General features: G+C 38.6%; 1 protein-coding gene across 3 annotated transcripts in view; it reads right to left on the reverse strand.

Annotated features, from left to right (window-relative positions):
* Positions 1-4,493, reverse strand: part of gata5 (GATA binding protein 5) — a 9,514-nt gene extending 5,021 nt beyond the window's left edge. The window contains exons 1-3 of one of the 3 annotated variants that reach the window (XM_079679131.1): positions 4,220-4,493; positions 3,052-3,674; positions 1,650-1,819 (exon numbers count right to left, since the gene is read on the reverse strand). In XM_079679131.1, the coding sequence (XP_079535257.1) occupies positions 1,650-1,819; positions 3,052-3,571 (690 nt within the window). In that variant the 5' untranslated portion in view covers positions 3,572-3,674; positions 4,220-4,493. Of the gene's footprint in view, positions 1-1,649; positions 1,820-3,051; positions 3,680-4,135 lie in introns of all 3 variants that reach the window. The other 2 variants (XM_079679130.1, XM_079679132.1) reach the window with 2 other exon arrangements.
* Between the last annotated feature and the right edge of the window lie 19,700 nt (positions 4,494-24,193).

Below are 24,193 nucleotides of genomic sequence, written 5' to 3' on the forward strand. Positions count from 1 at the left end.
TAAGAATTAGATAACATAACCCTAACCTAACCCTAACCCTAGTCCTAAAACCGAAATAAAGTAACCAAAAACAGTCCTCGTACGGAAAAGAAACTAACAAAATCCGCCATTATCCGGCAAATTTTCGCGCACAATTTCGGAGCGCACAATTTCGGAGAGCACAATTTCGTCGACTCAGAAGGTGCCCTTTTTTTCTTCTCTTGAGCACCTGCCCCTATAAATGTCTGTGCACGCCACTGCTCTCTATGGTGAGAATATCAGCTTGGTTTTGTCAAGTTGCTTTGGAGCCTCGTCTAAAAACGGCTCTCAAGGGCAAGGTCGCTGCAGGACAAATAAAAGAGAGAAAACAGCCGAGATGTTGGGCAACTCACAGCTGCTGCAGAGAGGACGCTTCCTGAGAAATATACTGCGGGGGGCCTTGACACCCACCCAGCAAACACACCACACAGCTCTCCCATTTCATAAACCTCAGTCCGCTGCTTTGATATATCAGCGGTAGCATATAAATCTCAAGAGCGAATAAATAGAGGATTTTGCATTATCAATTAACATAACAATTTCATTTTGCTATCGGAGTAACTTGTGGTATTATACTAATGCGGTGGCAGAATCATTCAGATATTTTACCTATAATAAAGGTCCTGCAATTTAAACTGTAGGCTACTTAAAGAATAACCATATAAGTAAATAGGTTATAATTAATAATTAATATGGCACCTTGCAAAGTGTAAATATCTCATTACAAATAGTAAAGCTGTTGGAATGGATGTTATTGTAATGTAGTCCAATGCTATTGTATTTGTTTCAAAGAACATCACAATCCAAAGTAACTTATAGCTGAGAGGTCAAATTGCCGCTGTAAAACATAGGATAATTATTATTAATGATTGTTTAAGTATGTTTGCATTTATATTCTAATGAACAGTTACAATGTAAATTAAATCGTCATCAATCTGTTCAGATGTATAGATTGGTGTGTGTGTGTGTGCGTGTGTGTGTGTGTGTGTGTGTGTGTGTGTGTGTGTGTGTGTGTGTGTGTGTGTGTGTGTGTGTGTGTGTGTGTGTGTGTGTGTGTGTGTGTGTGGTGTTACAGTTACAATGTAAATCGTCATCAATCTGTTCAGATGTATAGATTGGTGTGTGTGTGTGTGTGTGGGGGGGGTGTGTGTGTGTGTGGTACAGTTACAATGTAAATCGTCATCAATCTGTTCAGATGTATAGATTTGTGTGTGTGTGTGTGTGTGTGTGTGTGTGTGTGTGTGTGTGTGTGTGTGTGTGTGTGTGTGTGTGTGTGTGTGTGTGTGTGTGTGTGTGTGTGAGGTGTTACAGTTACAATGTAAATCGTCATCAATCTGCTCAGATGTATAGATTGGTGTGTGTGTGTGTGTGTGTGTGTGTGTGTGTGTGTGTGTGTGTGTGTGTGTGTGTGTGTGTGTGTGTGTGTGTGTGTGGTGTTACAGTTACAATGTAAATCGTCATCAATCTGTTCAGATGTATAGATTGGTGTGTTTGTGTGTGTGTGTGTGTGTGTGTGTGTGTGTGTGTGTGTGTGTGTGTGTGTGTGTGTGTGTGTGTGTGTGTGTGTGTGTGTGTGTGTGTGTGTGTGTGTGTGTGTGTGTGTTGTGTAGGGGTGTGTGTGTGTGTCTCACCAGTCGTTTCTGCGGTTTGATAAGCGGCCGGTTGATCCCGTTCATCTTGTGGTACAGCCCGCAGGCGTTGCATAGGTAGTGCCCGGTCCCGTCCCGGCGCCACAGCGGGGTGGACACCGAGCCGCAGTTCACACACTCCCGGCCCTCTGTGCACATGTCGTCGATCAGGTCTGCCCGGGGGAGACACACGGTGTTAGGATGTAGCCGGTGTTAAGAGCACATTAACATCAGAACTGCTTTTATTCTTTATTTGGCGTAAATATTATTCTTTTATTCTTTAAATCACAACCTTCTGTCCAGCCAGCGCAGTCTGAATCATCAACCTTCTATTGGTATTCGATATGCTTATAAACATAGTTGTTATAGGTTACTTTGTATTTAACGTCTCATACATGCAAACTGATGTTTTCTTTGCATTCAGTATAAATAAAATACAACGAAAAACATGCCTTATCGTGTGTAATTTCTTTGTTTATGTGGAAGAAAATACATATATATTCTTCTAATAACAACATGCTGAGTGAGGAGGAGGTTAAGCGCCAGTGCATGATGAATAGCCATGAGTAGGAATTGACCCCTCTCCCTCCATCCCCTCCGTGATGAAGAGACATGAAACCCCCATAATGGATGAATGGAGAGACAGACGGATGGAGGGGGGGTGTTCTGTGTTATCAGCTAGGAGGATCCCCCCCACTCCATCAGAGCTCTGACACACGACGGACTCCTGGCATTAACACACAGCCAAATTCATGTTGAATACATACATTAACATTTTTAATAGTTTTTTTTAGAGCTTCTCTTTGTGAGGAATATGTATTGTGTGAATGAGGAGTGTCACAAAGAGGATTGTTTGGGAGACTTTGATTCGATCTGCTCTAATAAATATCCAGCCGCCTCATAATGTAGGCCTGATACACGAACCAACTGAACTGACCCAGGCAGGGGGGCAACTTCTAAAAAATTGAAAGCAAATACTGTCCATTGTATAATAATGAACATTTGCTACACTTTTAAATTTAGCAGCTTTAATAAACGATGAAATATGAACGAACATATTCTAAACTTTGAGTGATTTACAGCAATCAAATGAAAAAGCCTACAGGTGGGGCCATACAAACATTAACTTTTCTAAATTTGATTCTGCACTTTTTAAATAGTTTTAATTCAAATTTAAATATAAACATTTATATTTTAAGAGTTACAAATACAACTAGCGAGTATACAGCTTGGGAACTGTATACAAATAATATGTTCAGTAATTAAAAAAGACTCTACGTTTGTCTTAGACCTTTGGTTAGTTTAAATGCGCTTCTCATTTAAAATATTGATTTTAAAGTTTGGCTTCAAGAAATAAACTTCTCTTCATGTTCGATGTAGAAATCAGTGTTGGGGTCTTTCTTACCCAGACTGGTCCTCCTCCCGGACAGTCCTCCATGCCGGCCCTGCAGACTGATCATCCCGCTCTCGAAGTGTCCTGGTGTCCAGGAGGACGTCGCCATCTCAGGGCTCATGTACGCGTACGGGCTGGAGTAGGATCCTCCGACCGAGCGCACCAGCGCGCCTCCATACTGCTCCGCCCGGGAGCCGTTCCCGAGCACCAGCGGGCTCTGGTAGCTGGCCTCCCGCCCCGTGCTGCTGCTGACCGGCGGGCTGTGCGAGTACGAGAAGCCGTGTGGGGCAGGGTGAGGGCTGCTGGGCGTAAAGGAGGAGCAGTCCGCGGCGCTCTGGGGCCAGCCGTGGTGCCCGCCGAGGCCGTGGGACTGGTGGGCCGAGTCGCAGGTCTGCAGGTAGGGCAGGTTGGGCATCATGGCCGGGACCCTGCTGGTGGGCACGTAGACCGGGGAGCTGGCAGAGGGGTGCATGTAGTTCCCGGTGTCGTGTGCGTAAGGGGACTGGTTGGACAAGGCCAGGCTCTGATACATTTTCACAACTTTGTGGCGTAAACTGTAGTTTTAATTTGTTACGTTGGGATCAGTCCTATTAATCTGGGTTTTTTTTAACAACTAATTGAAATTCTGGAGAATTCTGTCCTATGGAGAAAAAAAAGATGTATTAAACGTGTGATATGAAGAAATTACTTCGAAAAGTTCAAGGGCATCGGATTTTTAAAGTAAGTTATCATTTGTAATCATTCATAGGCCTTCTCTATATACACTTGAGTTCAATATATGGTGGTAATCCGTTTCCACATAAATTTCACAGAGTATAAGCAAGTTATAAAATCGAAAATAGTTCATTTACGAGGTGAAGTAAGGTTGGCTCGTGAGAATACATGTCTGGAAAAAAGTCAACAATGATCCACCATCAGTCATATTTAACCTCTATCACAGTGATTGACATTAAAGTGGCATTAACGGCCTGATATCTGTCCATGCAGATAGAGACACTATCACTGCCTCATTCAATCACAACCGTAACGGAAATCAAACAACAGATATGGAGCTGTGTTCCATATCTGCCATACATATACTTTCTATCAATAGTACCTCAAATCACACACAGGGCTGATAATAGCGCGTGCTGATGAGGAACAGCATTTCTTTCCAAGGGCTCTCAGTGTATTATCTCACCAGATAAGGACGGTCGTGCGATAAAGCAGTCCGGTCCTCTGTACCACAGCGCATAAAACGTATTCCCTCCACACAGAGACACGCACCAGGCAGCGCGAGGACTCTCTCCAAATATCTCGTTTTACGCGTAAAAGCTGCGCGCACCAAAATAAACCAAAGTGGTGTTTTTGTTCCAGGAGGACTGCGGAGTTTCTCTTCCTGCAGCTGTATCTGGAGATAGTTACTGCCGCTGATAATTGCTGGTATGGGTGTGCTCCTATTCGCTCCCCTACTGGAAGATGTGTACCGGACAAAAACACGTGACGCGCTCGGCTGCTCCGAGGTAGGCCTTTTGGTGGGAAAGAGGGAGGGAGGGCAACAGGGAGGGGGGAGGGGTGAGGAGGTCCCCGGGCTGGGAGGAGAGGGCCCACATTTTAGGGTTGAGGGGTGCTAAAGTAGCGACTTTATTTACACCTGCGACATTTCGTGATTGTTATTGTATTTTAGATAGTAGATACTTTATGAAGTTGGGAAATTATTTTGTCACAGCAGCATTATGGACAGTCAATCTGCAAGAATTACAACATTACTTTAAAAAACAATATATACATATTCTCCGTAAAAATACCTATATTCAGAGGAGTATCTAAACATTATACAGAATACAATTGAATATTCTCTAATATACCAATCTACTGAACATATAAACATAGTGTACTATATACATTATAAAAGTGTGTATGAAATGAAAAGTACTATATATCCTGTGGTATAGGCTGCAATATGTAAGTACAGTATGTGCAAAGTGTTCATGATTATAGAGAGGGAGTCCCTGAACACTGCAGCCAGAGGAGAGGGGTTGGGTGGAGGTGTTGCCTCAGGAAGGTTTTCCTGGATCCTGGACTGTTGGAGAAGGAGTTTTATTCTGAAGGAGGACACAACATTGGATACATCCAGGCACAACGTGAAGGATGAACCCCAACAACCTGCAGGAGGCTAATTTTAAATGTATTTACAATACATATTATGCATCAGAATGACTCATAGAGAAAGGCTTTTAAGCCTTTGAAATCATTGGTGATATTTACACTTGATTATATTTATGGGTTTAATGTGTGGTTATTAAACCCATGATGATAATTATGACGAATCATGTTATCATAATGATCCACCTTTAAAATGTATGAAATAATTCAAATATTTCGGACAATATTGGCTACTCTTCACACTTTTTCTGTCCGTTACTTGAAAGTTGAATTTATTCAAGATGTTATCGCTTAATAAAACTGGACATGACCAATGTTAGCCATAAGTCACTCAAATAAAACACCTTCCTGTTCGGAATATAGAAAAACAGATAGTTAAATGTGTGAAAGGGAGAGCTTTTACGAACAGTGACGATAAGAATTACGAGCAATAACTAACGGAACAATAACGTTATGCTGTGATAAAGGAAATCGCAGAGATATGAGGGGATAAAACGCTGATGCTTAAATAAAGGAGGATTTATTACTAAGGTTATGATAGTTCACATAAATAAATATACATTCAACAATACATAGGCTAAATAAATAAAAACGAATAATTGTTTGCTGATGAAACGGCCCTAATAGGCCTAACGGCTATTCCGCTATAGGCCTATATGTTTGTTCATATTTTGGGACAACTTTCTGGCCAACAAATTATTGTTGTGAGAAATTATATCGGAAAATATAAGTGAATGGCTGACTGAACTAGGCCTACTGTAGGAAAAATCCCTAAAAAAATAAACATATTTACGGGAGCGTTTTTGATGTAATGAAATATGAAACTCAAATTTAGGGGCTTGTTAATATTCAACATCTGACAATTGAAGAACGACCGATGAGTGATCGGAGGAGGAATAAAGCGACACAGCCGAGCATTCAGACCATCAAAGTGTGAAAGAGACATCATGAAAACAGTCAATAGTAAATATCATATTTACATCATTTAGGGAAGCCTACAAGTTGTAATTATTTCTCGCGATGCCTGACTTTCCTTGGTCTTTTATTATCAGATTATTACCTTTCATTCAACTTTTATCCAAAGAGGCTTACAATCAGTGCCTTTCAACCGACCAATAACACTAATGTCTGCTGAATGGAGGCCATGAATGAACCCTTCTGTCTGTCTTAATTATTCTTCATAATGCAGGGTGTGTTACCTGCTTGAAGAGAAACGAAGAACAAGCATTTGTTATTCCGTTCATTCCCCCCCCCCCCCCCCCCCTTTGATATATTTTAACACTAAAACAGTAGAATGTAAACATAGCGCAGTAAAACATCTTTAAACCACTGGATTGTTCAACACTGTCACATTAAAATGCAAATGAATAAATAAATAAATGATTTAGATAAAAGAGGAACGTAGGTCATTTCCGCACCAATGCAGTTCAACGTGTCTCAATTAATGAATTGAATATACTTTTTTAACATTTAAAACAGTACAACATGTAGATCTAAAAAATGAACACTGGAATATTTACAACAGACTTTCACATTAAGGACATCAATGAACATTTCATGTGCAAAGAAGGAAGAAGAACATATCATCTATTACATAAATCAATACTCCAAAACCTCACCATTAAACAGCTGTATTCATCTTCATCAAATATTCTCCAAAAGGAAGAATGCAGCATGCATATTTCAACTTTCCATGGAAAGGCATCAGAGGAACAGTTGAAATATTGTGAATACGATTAACCTTTTCCTTGTCAACAGTTAAAAAATCAAGCTCTATACCACTCATGGCTTTTTGACAGGAAGTCATCTGACATACCCCTTTCCCCTTTCTACAATTAAGTTGAATTGAAGAAATACATATAATGTGTTCATTCGTCAAATGTAGAGGTGCTGTAAACTGATTTTGTCACCTTTGGACGTCACATAGGTGCAGCTCCCTTCACCAGAGTGTTCAAGAATTATTTTCACCATGTTGTGTTGCCGTCAGCCACGTGCCATTTATTCTAATTATTGCAAGAAGCTATGATATACATTAATGATAGTGTTGTATATGTTTGCAGCACTGAATAAGCTTCACTGTTGTGAGAGATGCTGTGGAGTTGTCCTGCATGAAGCACAACTTAACTCACTCTTGTTTAGGTGACACGGCATCATATGCTGCAGACAAAATGTCCAAAGGTCGCTTTGAAAATATTGAACATAATATGGGATTTAATGTTTTATATTCATAGAAACACAAATGCATTTGTTTAGAAAGCAATACATGTATAACAAAACGATAAATTAAAAATGTAAAAATTATAAAAATGAAAACAAAGAAACATAAAGCACAACAAATGCAGGCTATAGACACTAGAAATACATTTACAAAATCAAAGCATTATTACAATAATTTAAAAAAAAGTACAGATGGGATTATCAGAGTTTAATATTTTAGGGCAGACGCAGAGAGTCTGATGAGAACAATCTGCTGCAGTTCTGACCAAAAAAGGGAAAGATAGGGACATGTTTTTTCTTTTTAAAAGGCCAACAACGCTACGCTGAGCAGTTCACAACGAGGTTGACAGAGAACACACACGCAGCCAGAGCCTGGGGGCAGGGCCGGCACTAGACTTTTGGGGGCCCTAAGCAAGCTTTGGCTTGGGGGCCCCCTCACTCTAGCGCGTTCTCACTACACACAACACGGAACCAACTTTTGTCTTATGATATTAGCATAAGCACACATATTGTATAAATAAGCATATAAAAACCGTGGACCTAACGTCCTCTAAGGGGGTCCTCACCTCCTCTAGTGGGCATGCTCCCCCGGGAAGATTTTTTTTTTAATATTGAAGTTAAAAGCATCAATCTGGTGCACTTTGAGAGAAAAATGAAGAGATCTATGGATACATATCTCAACACCCATATGAAACAGAACTGTGATAAGATTTTTCTTTATGGATATCTTACAAATCACTTAAACTGTATTCTTGTTTTTTCATATAGTATTTCATAACTCTTTTTCATTTATTCTCTCTGGCTGTCCATCATATAATGTTCACATAGAAACTAGCTGTCAATAGGAATATACATTTAGATTATATGACAAAGTGTTTATTTAATATATCTGGCTAGCTATAGCTACTTGCTAACGGTTTAGCTTACCCCCGTGATTCAAAGTAACGTCAACGTAGCTGTAATTTATGCTTTGCTTACATGTTCGCATAACTTGGAAGTTTACTGACATTTACATACCTTGTTTACCTGGCTCAAGTGGTGGCTCTGGGGTTGTTGTGTGAGCCACCACTTGAGAATTGTCGTATTTTTTAAGAAAATGTTTCCTTATGTCCATCTTCAAAAACTCTGAGTCCGACTGACAGTTTATTTTAAACATTGTCACAGCTCACATGATAGGTACCTGTCAGCCAATAAGACAGATGTTTATTTCCATTCAACTCTCTGGTTGGTCTGGTGTCTTGCCTCTGTTGCATTCACTGAACACGGGAAATTACAATCCTGCCGTCCTCTCTTGTGTCATGATGAGGTTCAGGTAAAGCACGGTTAATGTATTATATTATTGACTCAATAATATAATACATTACTTTGAGAGTAGGCAATCTAGGCATATTAACACAATTAATTAAACATACTTATCACGGCGACGGTGTACTGAGATTTATTTATTTTTTAAATAAAAAATAAAAAATTTTTTTTTTTTTTGCTAGGGGGCCCCTTAGTGGCTGCGGGGCCCTAAGCGGCCGCTTATGTCGCTTAATGGGTCGGGCCGGCTCTGCCTGGGGGTATACTACGAAGCAGGGTTTTCGCTTAGCCGGCTAACTTCAGGGACAACTCGGGGTTTCCGGTCCTACGAAGCTGGTTCTCTTTTTAGCAGGCTAGATCTCCATGGTAACAATATGCTGTGGTGCTAACCTGCCCCGGAGCAGGTTAGGTTGCAGGCTAAGAGCTCAACTCAGTGAAAGCACTGCCTGCTGACCAATCAGAGCTCAGTGTGCAGAGTTTAAAGCGACATATCACATCATGTATCATATTTCCTGATCTGAGTCAGCTGAGCCGTATCTGGCCGTGCAACACTTACAGTGTCACACACTGTAGGCCTATGCAGAAGTATTATTTTAAGCAACACATTAAGTTGACGAAACACTCGAGACAAATGTAATTAAAGTCAGATCCACTCGTGTCTTAGACGGGGCAGTGATATCATAAACCTGTTAATGTACGCATTCAAATACTTTTTCTTTTACCAGCTGTATTCACCTTGCATGTGCAACTATGTGGCTTTTATCCTGGATACAGTGTTTAAGTCATGGATGTTTAAAGTTTAACTTCTTCACATGTCTAATATTATAGTTGACTTTTCATTCAGGAAGTATGACGCTACGCTGTCAGTACGCTTCTCCATGTTTGTGATTGGTCGAATGCTCCAAATACCACCCCTTTCATGTGAACGCGCACCTAACTAGATAGGGTACGGCTGGCTTGAGCGATCATCCATAACGGGTTGATAACGCGCGTCGTACCGTTTAGCGAGAGCGCGTATGTTTTGGATTAGGCCAACCGGCTAGCTCAAACATATCCAGGTTAGGTTGAACCAGCTTCTTAGTACAGGCCTCTGGTTTCAAAAAGTGTTCAATAACTCTGCTCAGGTTCCTCATCTCCTGGGTGCCGGTTACAGAGTTCAGATGAGTTTCCAACGTCCACAGTTACCTTTTTACATTGATCAATCCGCTACACTCATACTGCATTTGACCATGATCACACGTATGCAGTATTGTACTTAAGTACGATTTTGGGGTACTTGGACTCTACCTGAATATGTTTCTGTTATGCTACTGTATACTTCTACTCCACTACAATTTGGAAGCAAACATTGTACTTTTTACTCTACTAAATGTTTTTGACAAAATTAGTTGCTATACTTTACAGATTCAAATTATTAGCTAAAAATTTATATAAATAAACTAATAAATAAACTATGATATGTAATTATAGTTTAAGATATCTAGCAGCTGTATATTGGAACACATTTATACATAAAACAAAAATAATCGAGCAATTTATTATATATGATTCTTAAATGGGCCATAATGCACAGGAAGTACTTTTATTACTTTAAGTATATTTTGATGCCAATACTTTTGTACTTAAGTACAGAGTATTTTTACACTGTATTATATTTACTTTTACCCCTCCTGTTGTCTTCGGGTCAAATCTGAACTATTTACTACTTTCATCAATGATAACTTTGTTGTTTTACATTCGATTGCATTAAGGCTTTACCATATCCTTCACAGTAGACATTTGAAAATATAAAAATGCTGATCACCACTTTCATTGAATTTTGGATGATTTAGTCAACTTTCCCGGTTCGCCATAAAGAAAAGGAATTAGTAAACATCCGGATCAGATAAAACACACACACACACACACACACACACACACACACACACACACACACACACACACACACACACACACACACACACACACACACACACACACACACACACACACACACACACACACACACACACACACACAAACAGAACCATTTTACACATGTCCCGCTCTTATGTGCCCATCCTCCCACATGGATCACACCTGGCACACGCAATACATGTTCAGTGTCTATTCTTTGTATATTTACTGCAGTTTTTCATGTATAACAGTAGTCTGATACAATATGTACAGTTTGAAAGGGTGTTAAATGACATTTGGTGATGATTAATGGGTTTTGTGTCAATGTAATAGCAGTTAAAACAGGACCGGTCAAATTTGACCGTGAACACCAAAGTAAGGGGGGGAAAACGAAGACAATAGGATAGTTAAGTAAAATAGCTGAGTACTTCTTGAGCCACTGCACGTATGCATTACTTTTACTTTGTTAACAAGATCACAGGGGCTATATGACAACATGATGCTCAACATGACAACGTAGGTTTCTAACAAAACACAGAGGGAACACAAAGGTTACTACCATAATGAAATCAGTATTGGCTGCCCTCATATGACCTCACCCTCAACAATGATGCAAGAGATCGTCAGTTGATGTTTTCTACATGTTGCTGTTTTCCAACTCCACATGCCGCAACCCCAATCTTTCAGCCTTGAGAAGAACCCAGCGAGATGGTTTAGCACATGGAGTAATTCTCGTCTCTCAGTACGGGAGTCAGATATCAACCTTATGAATGAGGTGATTGGTGAGGGCTCGCTCCACCACAGCCTAATTTGCACAGTCCATCAGGGCGCTCCACAGGGCCGTGTGTCGGGCCCCCGGGGCCCTGCTACAGCTCCCTCCGGTCAGTCTGTGGTTATGTCAATACAAACTGGGACCCGCAAATGTGGCACATTCCTGTGGCCAGCTGCATATCTGCTGTTTATGTCAGTTTTCAGTAATGTTACTGTGGAGTCACTGATAGGCCGATCCTCGGGGAGGCATTGTCTCTGCAGAGAAATGCCTTTTCACTTTGATCACTGTCTAATGCATCGCCACTGTCCTCTACGGCCGCATTCTACGGCAATGGAATTTCAGCCTCTATCTTCATTTTACATATACATGCCTGCAAGATAAGTTAGGCATTTTCAAAGGTATTTATCGACTGGGAGAACAGACTAAAGATGTGTGTGTTTGTGTGTGTGCTGTTGGTCAAATGTCTTGTCAGTGGTGCAAATTGATGCTATGATCACTTCAGATAAGATCTCCCCAGTCTTCAGTCATCACTGAGAAAGTGTTATCAACCTAAAGAAAAGCCACCATGAGCAGTTAGCAAAGAGGTGCAGGGGTGGCTCTGGTAGAAGAAGAGGAGCAGACACTGATAGCAGATCTGGAGAGGGCTCAGTGAAACTCAGAAGGAGGCCCAGCTCCATGGCAGATGACTGTGTTAACATGTGAGTATGTCTGAATCCGGATGTGAGGAGAGACAGAATAACATGTGGATGAGACTCAGTCTGCTGTGTGTGTGTTTCTTTGCGAGAAATATTGCCACACTATGACCATGGTCATATACTGTCATAACTTCCTTTTTAATCAAGCCTATAGTTAGAGATGGTTTAAGATTAGTCAACATTTTATGGTATTTTATGTTATTGTTTTCATTTTATATTTCCTTCTTTTTTTGTATCTAATCCCTTTTTAATTGTATCTTTTTTATTTGTATTTCACGTTCTATCATGTCTTTTATAATGCGATTGCAATTGTCTTTTACATTGTCATCTATGTTGGTTATTCTGTAAAGCCCACTGAGACAAACATGTTTTGTGATATGTGGCAATAAAAGTAAACTTTGTTTTGATTGGATTTGATTTGATAACTCTTTAATCCTATTGTTTAAAATATATATATATATTTCACCCTGTATTGTAGAATAATTGGGTACTCTGGTGATGTATCGATCAAAACACAAACACACCCACACACACCTTTTTGATGTGTCATATAAGACAAATTATCTATATGTAAATGAATGGATGTAATCAGATGCACTATAGACACACTGTCTTGTCACTTAATTCTTTGTGTACATTTTGTGAACATAATTGTTGTTAATCTTTATGTCTTATTAATATATAAATATGGTTTATTTAACCATATATTGCTGTAGTACATTAAACAGTAATTTAGTGGAGTCAACTATCCTTTGTCATTGTTTGGACAGGTTGAAATCCCTCTGTGTGATTTATAACTCACTCAATGTAAATGTTCATTTTAATAATTAGTATTATTAGTATGAACTTAAAAAGATAAACAAATGTTAATAAATTAAACTTAAAATGTCAAAAACATTGTTATTATTATGTGTGTTGTATTTTAACTGTATTGTCTTTGCATTCTCATAATGGGATTTTTTTAGTACCCTTGTTTGAGCATATTCACATATTCACTTCCATTTGTACTTTTTTAAATGTTTTAATTCCCAGAGTTTGGTCTTTTTACTGGCACTGCTTATGCGGGAACTTGCTTGAACAGTGCTGTATTAAAAAAAGAATATCATTAATATGAAGGCAAGCTTAACGATGATCAGCAAATTGTCAGACTTCCCAGCATGCATTGTTAGAGATGATACATACATTTATAAATGAGAAGCTGAAAAGAGTATGTACATTCCACAGGAATGCAGAGAGTAGCAGCTTCTCCATGGAGAAACTCTGCTTTAGTAGGAATATGTGAAACTATATTGCTAAGATTTTCAATATTTAAAAACAATCTCCTATGCTTGATTTACTACAGTATATTCCTGTGTCATGTACAGCATGTGCTTTGTGTCTTTCTATTTTTATTTAATTAAAAAATATGCAAACGTAACAGAAGGTAAACAGGCAGGAAGAGGCAAAGATCCCATTGGGTTCATTCAAAGCCTCTACCTAAATAATATTAAAAATCACAATTTTACATAAAACACAAGATCACTATGCAAATGGTTGCTTACATTCAATACAAATGTCAAACTTAAAGAACAATATACTGTATATTATAATTCAAATGTAAATAAAATAACCCTGAGATGACATGAATGACCATTTTTTAAACATATTTATGTCAAATAAATGAGAATGAAATTGTTCTGTATATATTTGTAATGATTCAGCCTCCCCAGACCCGCTGCAGACTTGGATGGGAGGGGGGGGGACTTTAGATGGGGGCCCCGCCCTGCTGCTCTGCTCGCTGGGGAATGTGAAGTAGGAGTCAGGCTAATCTCCAGTGCCCATGAGAGACTGGATCCTGTCTGCCTGCTGCCACTTCCCTATCTGTGTGTTTCATTTCAGCCTGTCAGCCGTCTGCTGAGGGCCGGCACAGGGACACGTGCACTCACATGTTGTATTGATGATCACATTGTTTCTCAAAGCTATTAACGGTCTGCTCCTAGCTATTAATCAGACTCAGTACTTCTGGTGCTGACTTTTTAATTATGCCTGAATTAGAATAAAGACTCACGGTGAGTTTATTCATATGGCCCATGATATTGGAACATTCTCCCAGAAGACCTAAGAGCCAACTCAAGAAGTTTACATTTGGATTTTAATTGAATATCTGTATTTGTTGACATATTGAGTGCATTATTGATCATGGAGTTATGTGTTGCTCTGTAGTTTTTCGGTTCTTTAAGCATTTTGTTACCTTCTGTGTATGAAAAGTGCTCTATAAATAAACTTTGACTGATTGATTTATTGGTCATGTTGTCTTCTCTTGCAGTTCTGCCAGTGTAAATGATGCAACAAAAAAAAACAAGTAATTCTTCAACACCTGTGCTTTCTTTATTAAACTTCATAAAAATGACACAGTTGATTATTTGATGTCTTTATTAGGAACCCTGTTAACATTGGCATGAGCAGTGGATATTGACTCCTCACACATACAGTGGAACACACTTCTCTTCAGCAGGATGGAAGGTTAAACAAGTGAATCTACATGATCATTATTTTACTGATCAGAAGGCAAAACACCATATTAACAATCAAACAATCCTTCAATAATTTATATTATAAAAATACAATAAATGTTTGATTAGTTTATTAGCACACATCCATTTACCAATACTATGTGTGTATAAATAGACCATTATATTTTAGGAATAGACTAATCTCATGATAAAAAAGGGTGTGTCTCACACAAACATGTTGGGTATCAATGAACTCACAACAGTTTCAATATCAAATGCATGTACACACAGAGAGCAAACAATTATGTCATATGGTACATTTCACTTTAAATAAACAAAAGGTAAGCAGTTTAACTCATTTAAAAAAAGGTCTCAATCAATTCTGTCTGTTGGAACTTGCTCAAAATATATCTGTAACATAAAATAAAGCTTTATGTATAAAGCACTTTAAAACCTCCAGTCAAATGAACTAACAAAAACATACAAAAAAATCACACAGCACAGCTCACACTCCTTAAAACAAGTACAAGTAAAAACAATAGACCATTTAAAAGCAATAAAAGCAACAATCTAAAAGATGTCAATACGCTAAGGCAATGTGAAACATATTTCAAGACTTTGAACCAGTGGCGGCCGCGGCAGGTCCATTTGGGCGCTAGGGGCTCCGCCCCCCCTCTTCCCACATAAAAAAATAATATATATATTTAAAAAATATTTTTTTTATTTTGATTTAGATTTTGAACAAACAAGGTAAATATGATATAATTGGTATCAGTAAAATGTATAATTTACAATAAAATCTCGTTTAAAATTGTGTTACGATGTCTTAAGTTACTGATAAGTCACATGTTTCCTGCCTGGCCTTGCCCGTGTATCATTTCCCTCTCTCGTCTGGGCGCTGTGCACAGCGCCCAGACGAGAGTGCAGCAAGTGTAGCAAGTGTAGCAAGTGTAGCAAGTGTAGAGCCAGGAGTGTTTTGCTACCTAAAGCACGTCGTGTGATGTCTGTATTTGCTTCCCCTGTCGCGAGTTCTGATCGTTCAGTGATGATACTTATATTTCTAGAATCTGTGGAATCTCAACTTGTTAGTTAAACTTGTTTCTGCATATCCGCTAAGTATATCGATTGATTTATACCTAGAGCGCGTTAGCATTTTTTCGCTCAGATCTCATGTAGACGCTTCTTGTGAGACTTGTGTTTTGTTTCGGTAAACATGGTTCATATCATCAGTTAGCTGATATTCTTCCCGTTAAATGAGCAGGACACATGAATAGTTTATTACATTTTAAGAAGCCCTGAGACACAGTTTCGTGAGAATAAAAACGGGGAGGAAAAGCCCCTTAACAGGTTTAATGGGAATTAAATCATGTTAAGTAATTTTGAGTGTTCCCAAAGCCCCAGTGTTCTTCAGTTTGTGTGGGCCTACTGTACTGATGCACAGTTTATGCTGTAGAAACTATGTCCAGGACAAGGTGTTTGGAAGTTTTGGAAGATTCATAGCTAACCACACTGAAGATTATGGAGGTATTGATCAGTCTTCTCATATTTTTAAACCTCAACATCACAACATCACCAGAAGTCATAATTGAAGGGGTCTTTTCTGAATTTCTTTTACCGGGGGAGCATCCCCCCGGACCCCCCTAGTGTTGTTTGGTCACCAGTTCCACAGTCCCACCTAAAATATTTTCCACCAGTCGCCACTGCTTTGAACGTATCAGGACAAAGGTGGTTGCAGTTCTGTATGACTTGCTATATTGGCTAAGGCGCTGCTGTCTTATTTTCTTTCTATTTCAGTATGTGTGTATGGCCATGTGTTTCTCCTGAGTTAGTCTGAGACATGCATGTATTTTTTCTACCTGAAACACGTGTTTTGTATTTATAACTCAATCCTTGCTTCATTTTATTGCACAAACATTTGTTCACAGTCTTTTATCACATATTGATTTGAGTCAGATGATCACCAAATCTCACAAACACCAACATTTTGTCTCGGTGACATTTCCTGGCAATCCATCCAATAGTTGTTCAAAGTGGTGTAACGACCAAAGAACTAAGAATATCATACCTGGAGCCACACCACCATCTTAGCTAATACATTATGTTTGTGTGTGTTTTGTGTGTGTGTCTGTTTGTTAAGACAGTACTCTAATGGAGCAAATTCCCAGTAAAAGCAATAAAAGTGATTCTGACAAGACATTATTGGTGAAGTTGTTTTTGCTCCATGCTGATTGGACACACCTCTTGGTCATGTGGGAATAAAGTTCACCTCACTGTGTTCCACATGCTGATCCATGAGTTAGTAACCAATCTGTATATGAATGGAAATGTACTGTATGGATCGCCACAACATCTTAACATCTTTAAATGATAAACCAATCCATTACCATCGGTAGGTGGCATAATAGAAAGAGAAAAACGAAAAATGTTTACTGATGTAATCCATCGATTGATGAGTAGGGTCATTTTCTCATAGACTCCTATACAGCCCGGGGTGTTGAAAGTACTTCCACATTGGTTTACTTAGATTGGTGCTTGAAATCGGTGTAAGGAGTTTGACAATATGGTTAGGTCTACAGGGTGTCAGCGAGGGTGCCCATGATAGCACTGTGGTCATTTCAATGTTTCCTGTTAACACAATATATGTCTGTTACAATGTAGAGACAACAATTACTTTATTTATTAGTGTAATGTCTAGTAGACCTGCACCATATTATAAAAGCTAATACAATAAATGCTTAAAATAATACATTCTACAAACGGTAATGTAGTTTTCATGTCCCTGATTTGTTGCTGATCATGTCATTTCACAACAACAGTGTGTTTGATCCTAACTGTTTGCAGGAGCTCTGAGTGGATTTCATCCTTTTGTGAAGTTGCCATATTTTAAAAGCCCCTGCTGAATGCATTATACGACCAGCTTTTAAGATGTTTCATTATTGATAATTACATTTTTGGTGAAATGCTCCCAGATAAAAAGCCTAGCACTATGCATGTCAAAGTCACTCACTTACAAGTCAAATAATACTGGTGTTACATCCTTAAAACCCTAATGCCCACCAATTTGCAAAACATTTTCTCTTTGATTTGACAATTGGTATCTCTACAGTGGCTCAACAGATTTTCATCCACTTAAACAGCATCTTAAACATCCACTGTTATGTTAGGGACGTACGGTTTATATGAAGAACCTTAGACATAAGAACGAGTTGACTTCTGTCTGCATAAGCTAAACCTGGGACATGTATATTTATCATAGAACATGTTTTTGGCATGTTTAACATTATATTTTTTGTAGACTTTACCCCTTATCATGAGTCAGGTTTTCATATGTTGTAGAGCAGTGGTATAAAGTAACTAAGTACTAGGGGTGCACCGAATGGAAAATTCTTGGCCGAAACCGATACCGAAAATAGGAAACAGTCGCCCGAAAACCGAATGCCGAAAGGCCGAAAATGATTAATAGAAATATATATATAATATAATGTATACATTTTTTGCCAATGTTGTTCAGCTACCTGATTATGGAAAAAGACATGATTATGGCAAAACTTAACTTAAATAATAATCACTATTATGGGTCCATAAAACATTTATTCAGCACTTTTGAATGCATACAGTACATTAATTCCAAGTCAAGTGCATTTTCTTTTCTCTGTAGGATAACTACAACAAAGTGCATTCAGAACAAAGCCACCTATAAGGTTGGTAACCTAACGTGTTATTGTGATGACGTAATCAAAACGCGGCGACAAGCACGGCGCGCGACCATGCTCGCGGCTGGCTCACAACCAACATGTCTACCACTTGGAGATATTTCAAAATATCAGAGAAAGAGGCGCGGATTGCGATTTGTAAAACGTGTTCAGCTGACATTTCTCGAGGGGGTGTAACTGCAAAGACTTTCACCACTTCGGGATTACTCCACCACTTGAAATCAAAACACCCGGACAAATATGCGGAGTATGATCAACGTAACCCTGTTCTCTGACATTTGGTTCCCTTTCGGCCGAAAGCCGAAAGGGCCTTTTTAAGCATTTTCGGCCGATAATTTTCGGAGGCCGAATATTCGGTGCATCCCTACTAAGTACATTTACTCAAGTACTGTACTTAAGTACAATTTCGTCATAGTTGTAATTTTCTTGAGTATTTCCATTTAATGCTACTTTATACTTCTACTGCCTTATACATTTTGGTCCATTAATTGTTATTTTGTCTGTTTACATATAAAACACATGACATAACGCAGTACGTTACGATATATAAAAACAAATCAAAAATGGTCTTAATAATACCAAAACTACTACATTTAAATGTTGGTACATACGTTGGCTTAGTGTTGGTTGTCTTCAGAATGATTTGATCACAGCGAGATCGATCCAGCTTGTCTCTCAAGGGTCAAACAGTGTGTGTGTGTGTGTGTGTGTGTGTGTGTGTGTGTGTGTGTGTGTGTGTGTGTGTGTGTGTGTGTGTGTGTGTGTGTGTGTGTGTGTGTGTGTGTGTGTGTGAGAGTGTGTGTGTGTCAGGCCAGGAGTATTGACTTATGTTTATGTACAGATGAGCATATGATCACTCACATGAGCGTGCTCTCATAATCTTTGTTTACTTATTAACGATGAAGCAAATCAAGCTTGATTTGAAGAAATTAAAATAACTATGAGATTCTAAGAACAGCATATTATTGTGTATAAAGGTCAGACAATGTTTGACGAGTGAATCTTTAAAATAGCACTGTTTCTGTTCTGTTACACACTTGTACGCTCTCATTGCCACACAATGAGAATTGGTTCTTAAAGCGGTGCCGTTCAGGATCCTTGGAGCCCTGCTGGCGAACAGATCTACATTTCCACCACTTTAAAGCTGAACCTTTGAAATTAACGCTTGATCAGCTGAGAAACACACTATGTTCTGGTTGTTTTGGTCCCAAACCATTGTTTTTGGGACAAAATGCTCCAAACCGAGCAGTTCAAATTCAGGTCCTTGAAGCAAAACGGATTACATTTCTGCTCACAACCCTGCTTTAAAACCATTCACATGCTTCACATTTCCCTGAGTTGGGAAGTCGTAGTTCCATCTTCAGTGTGTTCATGAATGAAAGATGTGGAAAGTCAAGGATTGATTATTCCAAAACCACATGACGCAGCACAAATACCCTATATCGTAATGTTAAAGGAAAGTGAAATGTAGTCCTGGATCCACCCTGTTATGTTTGAGTTCCTGGTCCATGTAAACCCTTTCAACCCTTTGTGGAAACTGGGCCAGTGGTGTTTTGGTCATTCTACTAACAGCCACACAGGGTAACGCAATTACACTGCTCCCTCATCCTCCAATTGTTTGACTTCATTGCAGTCAGCGATTACCACCAAACTCTTTGTTTGCTTTAAACCTGACAGTATTTAGTTTGCACACATGTTAATACATGTATTTGTTTTTAATACATTGGGACAAACCTTGTGCTCTCCATGTCAAATGATGTGGGTTAGATCTGTGCCTTTTTTTATTCTGTTATTTTTTATCACCCCTTGTTTTCTATTTGGTTTCTCTTTAATCTCATTGTGGCAGGTCGGTTTGTTAAGTAAAAAGCTGTTTAGTTGCTGTTATATTTATTAGTTATTTTCTGTTTACCTCTGTTATAGGCCTTGTTATTCAAACTTCTTGGTTTATAATGCTATTTTCATTAGCAAGTTGCCTTACTGCTTGGTCCCTGACACAGAGAACAAAACACATCACTTTCTCTGCGAAGGTAACGAACATCCTCCTGTCATTCCAGCACACTTCAGAAAGGTTCTAGGCTCTTTTGTGATGAAGGTTGGAGGAATGCGGAGGATTGGGAGGAGTCCCTCAAAAATATGAGAAGGTCATTAAACAGAAAAATATACTTCTGATCACAAACACAGATTTGTCTTCAAAGTGATCTAGTTATCGGCATCTAATCCCAGAGGGAGGAACTGATAGTGATGCTGTCCCCTATAGAGGACAGAGGGACGTGTGGACGGACTTCCAACAGAGTCCAACAGTCCACACTGTGATAGACACTGACCTCATCCGACAACAACACAGCACCTCTCTCTCATCATGGAAACCATAAACATATATTGCTCCTTACCAGGAAGAAAGAGGAATATTCAAAAAGATCAATAACCCTCCACTCATTCAATGTCTTTCTTCTTAGCGTTCGACACTTTGTACATTGTTGCTTTTATTATTTATTTTTGCCTGTAATTATTTTAATAATTTTTTATTTCAGTTTTTCCCTTTTATTTGCATTATTACTTATTTTATGGTTTGTGAGCTGATCTGTGAGGTTTTCGCATTTTATTTCTTTCTTTCTCTGTACAGCACTTTGGTCTGTAGGTTTTAAAGTGCTTTACAATTAAAGCTGTATTGTGTATTGTATTGCATTTGTAACATAATTGGCTAATAAACGACTCAAAACGTTTTGTTTTAAACATCCAAAAATGTAGTAAATTCTCCAAAAGCCTTGTTGCGGTATTGTTGTGAAAGTGTCAGAGCTTTACAAAGTCTGAACCACATTTCCCAGAAGCCGTGGAACCCTTGTTTTTATCATAGACAAAATGCTGATGTTTGTGAAGAGCTGAAAGCTTTAGTTGTTGTTTCAGGAGCTGAAATCTCTCAGATGATAGGATTTATTTACTGATAATTGTATTCATATTATTTATGTTATATGTGACTCTTCTGTTGTTTTCTATTGATGGATGAGATGGTTCATCTCAAGTGGTTTAACTTGTATTAACATATTTGAACAACAAGACAATCTGTTGACATGTTTGTTCATTTTAGTAACCAGATAATATTGAACATTTTCATCTAGTTGAGCCAAAAAAAAAACTCCATATCTTCAGTACGATTAGGTCCGCATATCAATGGAAACATAACTACTGCATACAAAATAAATGTCATAATGTCCTCTCTTTTGTTTCTACAAAAATGTAGTTGTGTCTTTGTTTCTTAATAAATATTGCATGCTGGGACCCCCCATGACACTGACTCTTACCCCCCAACAGACACTACACATTACTTTGATGCAAATCAGGTGATCTTGTTCTTTTTTATTGTGTGAACCCTGCACATAAATCTTTACATTTTAATAATGCATATATTTTTCCATGTATTTTTTATCTGAATCTAGTTAACTTAATTTGTGTATTTTAATGTTAAAATAGCCTTTTAATATATTTTTTTAATTGTTCTACTTTTGGTCTTTTTCTTACAGTTACATTTGTCTTGCTATTTTATTTACGCACCATACACACCAAAGCATATTCCTTGTATGTGTACACCTCCTTGGCAATAAACCTGATTCTGAAATATTGGCAGTTAATTAGTTACTCTTGTCATCGTGTCACCTTCTTCATGGATAGAAAGATAGTACCCAACATACTGTGTGTAGTCACAGTTTCTGTAGATTAACTTAAAGCTGCACATATTCCCTCAGGCTCTTCAGAAGCTTCATGTTAAAAAGCTGCTCTGTAACTGGATCAATTGTTCAAAAGAAAAACCATAAATGTTGATTAGAGCAATGAATATGATTTTCCATCATCCAAAGGTACACCAATCATAGAAATAACAACATTTTAAAATCACTTCCTTGGCATTCTTACAAATAAAGTGTTCCATCATCCTCAGTTAGGAAATACATGAGTGGTACAAAGCTTCATATCTCCAACAGAGCACCTGTCTGCAGACAAACAGAGCCTCGTGCTATCAGAGCGGCTCTTATCGTGAGTAAATGCCTCTCCACACGTTAGCCGCTCTCCCTCTGCAGAGCTGTTGTAATGCTCAGGGGACGCTCAGTTATCCCTTTACCTGACTCACCTCGCTTCAGCTCCCACTCTACAATTCCTTTTCTCTTTAAACACCCAGGCCTCATTTTAACGCTCCCCTTCACAGCTTGCACCTTTATTCTTCATTTATTGTCTCTGAAAATGTCTGACAATGTAACTCGTCTCCTCTGCTTTTGCTTTCAGACTGAAGGGTTCACTAAAGTTTCCCGATGCATTTAGTCATAAGTGTGCTTGTGCATACAGTAAACACTTTAAACTTGTGATTGCATTGCTTATGCAAAGACACACACACACACACACACACACACACACACACACACACACACACACACACACACACACACACACACACACACACACACACACACACACACACACACACACACACACACACACACACACACACACACACACACACACACACACACACACACACACACACACACACACACACACACACACACACACACACAGAAACCTATTAAGCTGATAGCAAACTAGGAAATACACGCAATAGCCGGACTGACCTTGATGTAGAACAATCATTCTGCACGCCCACTTGAAATCAGAAACACATATAAAGCACTCAATAAGACTTGTTAGAACAAACAAGATTGGAAACAAAATGGATAGAAAAAACATTATTTGGGATTTTACATTTGACATAAATAAAGTAAAAAGTAAAAGAGACATAATTACCAAAATATTTATGTTTACACATGGTTAAACACTGTTGACAGTGTTAGTCTGTTTGCAGAGAACCTTCTAATCATTAGCTGGGTTATGCAAGGGCTATCACCTGCAGCCTGCCTGGTAATAATGCTGACCGTTGGCTTCTATTATCTCCAGCTCACACAAACACACATAGACAGAGACAATTCAATGTGCAGGCAACGTTTGGATTCAAAACCACTTTTGTAGTCACACAAAAACCAAAATAAATGCATATGGGTCATAAACTTTAGAACTTCAAAAAGAATGTTGCAAAAAGAAAAAGCAATTTTTTAAAAATACAAAATAGGATTCAATATTATTTGTGTCTGTAGTGAAACTCTAGTTGTTGATATCTTCAGCCTTAGTGGACTCAGGCTGTTCACTGCCCCAATGACAATGACCAGATCTAAAATATGACACATGTTTGGATATGTTCACACACTTTCTGAAAAATCTTGTGATCGGATGAACCACTGTCAATCAAACTGTTTCTGAAGGCAGTTTAGAAGAAGGTCGTAGAATGTTTTCCATGGAGGAAATCTTATTTAAAGTAGCACCATTATTGGCTTTTCGTTCAAACGATAAACTGTTCTATTCTCTAATGGTGCTACTGCAGCATTTACACTAACATTAGAAACAGTGACTTTTCATGTCGTCACACACACCTAAACCACACCGGTAGCAGTAGCTCCTTACCGGATGTTCATTGGTCCATACAACACAAGCGCATTACTTCTTTATTTTATTTTGATGTTTTGCAAGATCCAGCAGCAGGGTGAGGCTGCCTTTTGGTCTAAGTCCCAATAATGTAGAGCCAACAAGTATAGACAGCAGCTTTAATATATCCAGAAAATCACTTAAACACAGGGTATACTGTATTATGCCAGTTAAAAGGTTGATTAAACTAGATTTTATTTGTTTATTTTATACTTTAGTTGTACAAATTCCCCAACAAATGCAAATAATGCAAATAAAAAAAATCAGCACACAAACAGTTCAGTTTTTTTGTAGCTTACTCAGGCAGGTTTCTTTCTTTTAAATCGATCACTTTATCTAAGGGTGGAGTTTGAAGTCATCTAATATAAGATGAAATCATGTTTCTTTTCCTGCTGTTTATCC

This window comes from Notothenia rossii (genome assembly GCF_949606895.1).
Source record: "Notothenia rossii genome assembly, chromosome: 4".
In the NCBI taxonomy this organism is placed as follows: Eukaryota; Metazoa; Chordata; class Actinopteri; order Perciformes; family Nototheniidae; genus Notothenia; species Notothenia rossii.